The 3,820-nt window shown below is 50.9% G+C and overlaps 1 protein-coding gene across 1 annotated transcript; it reads right to left on the reverse strand.

The window, feature by feature from the left end:
- Positions 1 to 429: 429 nt before the first annotated feature.
- Positions 430 to 2,533, reverse strand: ASCL1 (achaete-scute family bHLH transcription factor 1). The gene is made up of 2 exons (XM_072150663.1): positions 1,761 to 2,533; positions 430 to 1,479 (listed from the first exon to the last, which is right to left on the reverse strand). The coding sequence occupies exon 1, from the start codon at positions 2,360 to 2,362 to the stop codon at positions 1,775 to 1,777; it is 588 nt and encodes a 195-aa protein (XP_072006764.1). The 5' UTR covers positions 2,363 to 2,533; the 3' UTR covers positions 430 to 1,479; positions 1,761 to 1,774.
- Positions 2,534 to 3,820: the final 1,287 nt, after the last annotated feature.

Here is a 3,820-nt window from a genome sequence, read left to right on the forward strand (position 1 = left end):
TGTTACTCAGGTCATGATTGGCCTTAGTTATGTCTAAAATTGTTTTATGTGTATTATATCTACTCCACAGTGCTTAGATTATTTATCTATTATGCTACAAGGTCTTGAAGGAAGGAAAGGAGGGGGGAGCCTGCCCCGAATCTCCACTGGTTGGTATAGAGCGCCCTCTCTTCAGACCTTTTCTTTTATTTAGTCATTCTTTCTTGGATGCTGGTTTAAGGACAATAAACCCATTAATCAATCCTTTTGCACAGCAGCCTTTTCATGTATGGGATGGCAAACAATTGGTCCCCAGCTTAATTGTGTCTGTCTTAAATAGATACATCAGCCTGAACCTAGCCAGCCATCCCTAAGCAGAATCCCAAATCTTTACAAAAGGATAAGAGGACAGAATAAAACATAACAAGGCGGGTGAATTCTCTTTTAGTTTTTGTATAAAATATTTTATTATGAAACTATTGTGTAAAAAAACACATCTGTTATGCAGGACCTTTGTAAGTTTGTAATAGAACAGTAAGAAAAGGCAGTGGTGTAAGGTTCCAAAAGGCAGCATCGAAACAATGGACCACTATTTGCTTGTTTGGACAATAGCTGCATAAACTTTGTTCACTGTGAACATTGTTTAATAACACAATTAATACATTATCAAAAGTTTCTATAAAGTAAGACACATCGGTGCTAAAGTACATCTGGAGGAATTCCAACCCCACCTTAAAGGAGTGTCCTTTCACAAAACCACATACAAAATGGCGGTTGCAAGGTAATTATAGCAGGGACGGGCAGCCTTGGCACCCTCAGCTTATGATGAACTACAAACCCCATGAAGCTTAAGCAACATTGAGGATGCAGATCACCAGTGGCCGGAGTTCCACAGGGTGACTATCACTGAAATATATAGACTACAAGTCTAAATATGCAGAGGTAATAAGCATTACATAATAATGTATCAAGATATACACATTTTTATAACATTTGTACAAAACTTCTATAAATCTCTCTCTTATATACAAAAATAGCTTAATACATCCCATACATCTGGGATACATAGAAATAGATTTTTATAATTAAAAAAAATCACAAAAGGATTGGAAGCATTTTAGATGAAAGTGGTATAAAAATAGTGGTAGAGGGTTCTCGAAAGCTTCTTTGAGTATCAGCATAGGTTGAATGCAACAAACTCCACAATTCAAGATCCTGGAACTATGAATATCCTTGAACATACGACTGATCTGTCTCTTAAGGGCTCAAGTTTTCGATTTTTGGGGATGCCCTTGGCCAGGAAGTCTCTTCGTTGTGTGAGTAGGATGGTGTAGGCTCCACCACCCATGTCCCACCACAGGTCTGAGTCTCTGTTAGTCCTGTAGACCCAAGCTGGAGTGCAATGTAGTGCTTCAGTGTTCTTGGTGGGGCTGCTAGCTCCCATGTGCTTCACTTTCTCTTTCTGAGCAGAAAGCTGAACTTGCCATCTGAGCAACAGTCCTGAAATACAAAGAAGGAGATCAGTTACTCATTCAGACAAGACGGAACATCAAAGCCTGTGTTACACATTAATGTCTTTATTGTCACTGACAGTGAGTCTACTATGACACTTGCAGAAGAGCAGTACTAGGGGTTTTCCATGAGGATGACACTTGTAGAAGTTAGTAAAAGGATGGGGATGATGGTAGTGGTGGTACCAAGGGGACAGGATGGTAGTGTATCTTCATAGTACACCCTGAGCACTGAGTACAATGAGTGGGATGATGGAGAAGACAACTCACCTGCTCCTCACTGTTCAGAACCAGGTGGTGAAGTCTAGCAGGTCTTGTTCCTCTGGACTCAGGGGATCATAAGACCCTTCATCGGAGGAGTAGGAGGAGACGGGAGAGCCTGCCATAGAGTTCATATCGTGCCCATAGTTGGGTGAGATGGTGGGTGACAGCACCCCGGACTGGAAGGCAGCGCTGACAGCGTCATGTTCATCCAGCAGCTGCTGCAGCGCCCTGATGTACTCCACCGCCGAACGCAGCGTCTCCACTTTGCTCATCTTCTTGTTGGCAGCGCCGTTGGGTACATGTTCCCGCAGGGTGGCAAAGCCCAAGTTCACCAACTTCACCCTGTTTCTCTCCCGCTCGTTCCTCCGTGCCACTGCGGCTGGCTGCTGCTGAGGGAGGCTGTAGCCAAATCCGTTGAAGTTGAGCCTCCTCTTGCACCTCATCAGCTCCGGGGAGGATGAGCGCTGCCTCTTCACCTGCTTTGGCATAGACTTGGAGTTGGGCTGCCCGGCGTCTCCCGGACTGAGCGGTAAGCTCTGGGCATAGTAGCATGCTGGCTGCAGGAAGGGCTGGCTGGAGCCGCTCTCTGCCTTGGCAGTGGCGTCCATGTGGCTGGCAGTGAGTGTCCGGGCAGCGGGGGAGACTCGTGTCACTCGCGTGTTTGTCGGGCAGCTCCGTGCCGCACGTTCCCTGGATCAGCGCTCAGTGCTGGGGTCGCCCGGACGCCGCTGCCTTTTGAATGGGCACAAGCTGGACGTGCGCGCCTGGCCCCGCCCCTCTCCCCGGGCTCCATTCTCGGAGCTCTGTTGTTCCAGTGCGTGCGCCTGACGCGTGCCGCTCCGAGTCCTGAATAAACAGCTCACTGACACTGAGGGAGCGGGCTGCCAGCTGTACCACTCACTGCTGCCACCAGGGCACACACCACCTCACACCACAATACTGACACTAAGGGAGCGGACTGCCAGCTGTACCACTCACTGCTGCCACCAGGGCACACACCACCTCACACCAAAATACTGACACTGAGGGAGCGGGCTGCCAGCTGTACCACTCACTGCTGCCACCAGGGCACACACCACCTCACACCAAATTACTGACACTGAGGGAGCGGGCTGCCAGCTGTACCACTCACTGCTGCCACCAGGGCACACACCACCTCACACCAAAATACTGACACTGAGGGAGCAGGCTGCCAGCTGTACCACTCACTGCTGCCACCAGGGCACACACCACCTCACACCAAAATACTGACACTGAGGGAGCGGGCTGCCAGCTGTACCACTCACTGCTGCCACCAGGGCACACACCACCTCACACCAAATTACTGACACTGAGGGAGCGGGCTGCCAGCTGTACCACTCACTGCTGCCACCAGGGCACACACCACCTCACACCAAAATACTGACACTGAGGGAGCAGGCTGCCAGCTGTACCACTCACTGCTGCCACCAGGGCACACACCACCTCACACCAAAATACTGACACTGAGGGAGCGGGCTGCCAGCTGTACCACTCACTGCTGCCACCAGGGCACACACCACCTCACACCAAAATACTGACACTGAGGGAGCGGGCTGCCAGCTGTACCACTCACTGCTGCCACCAGGGCACACACCACCTCACACCAAAATACTGACACTGAGGGAGCGGGCTGCCAGCTGTACCACTCACTGCTGCCACCAGGGCACACACCACCTCACACCAAAATACTGACACTGAGGGAGCGGGCTGCCAGCTGTACCACTCACTGCTGCCACCAGGGCACACACCACCTCACACCAAATTACTGACACTGAGGGAGCGGGCTGCCAGCTGTACCACTCACTGCTGCCACCAGGGCACACACCACCTCACACCAAAATACTGACACTGAGGGAGCAGGCTGCCAGCTGTACCACTCACTGCTGCCACCAGGGCACACACCACCTCACACCAAAATACTGACACTGAGGGAGCGGGCTGCCAGCTGTACCACTCACTGCTGCCACCAGGGCACACACCACCTCACACCAAAATACACTGGGTGAGCGGGCTGCCAGCTGTACCACTCACTGCTGCCACCAGGG

Source organism: Engystomops pustulosus, chromosome 4, assembly GCF_040894005.1.
Source record: "Engystomops pustulosus chromosome 4, aEngPut4.maternal, whole genome shotgun sequence".
Classification (NCBI taxonomy): domain Eukaryota; kingdom Metazoa; phylum Chordata; class Amphibia; order Anura; family Leptodactylidae; genus Engystomops; species Engystomops pustulosus.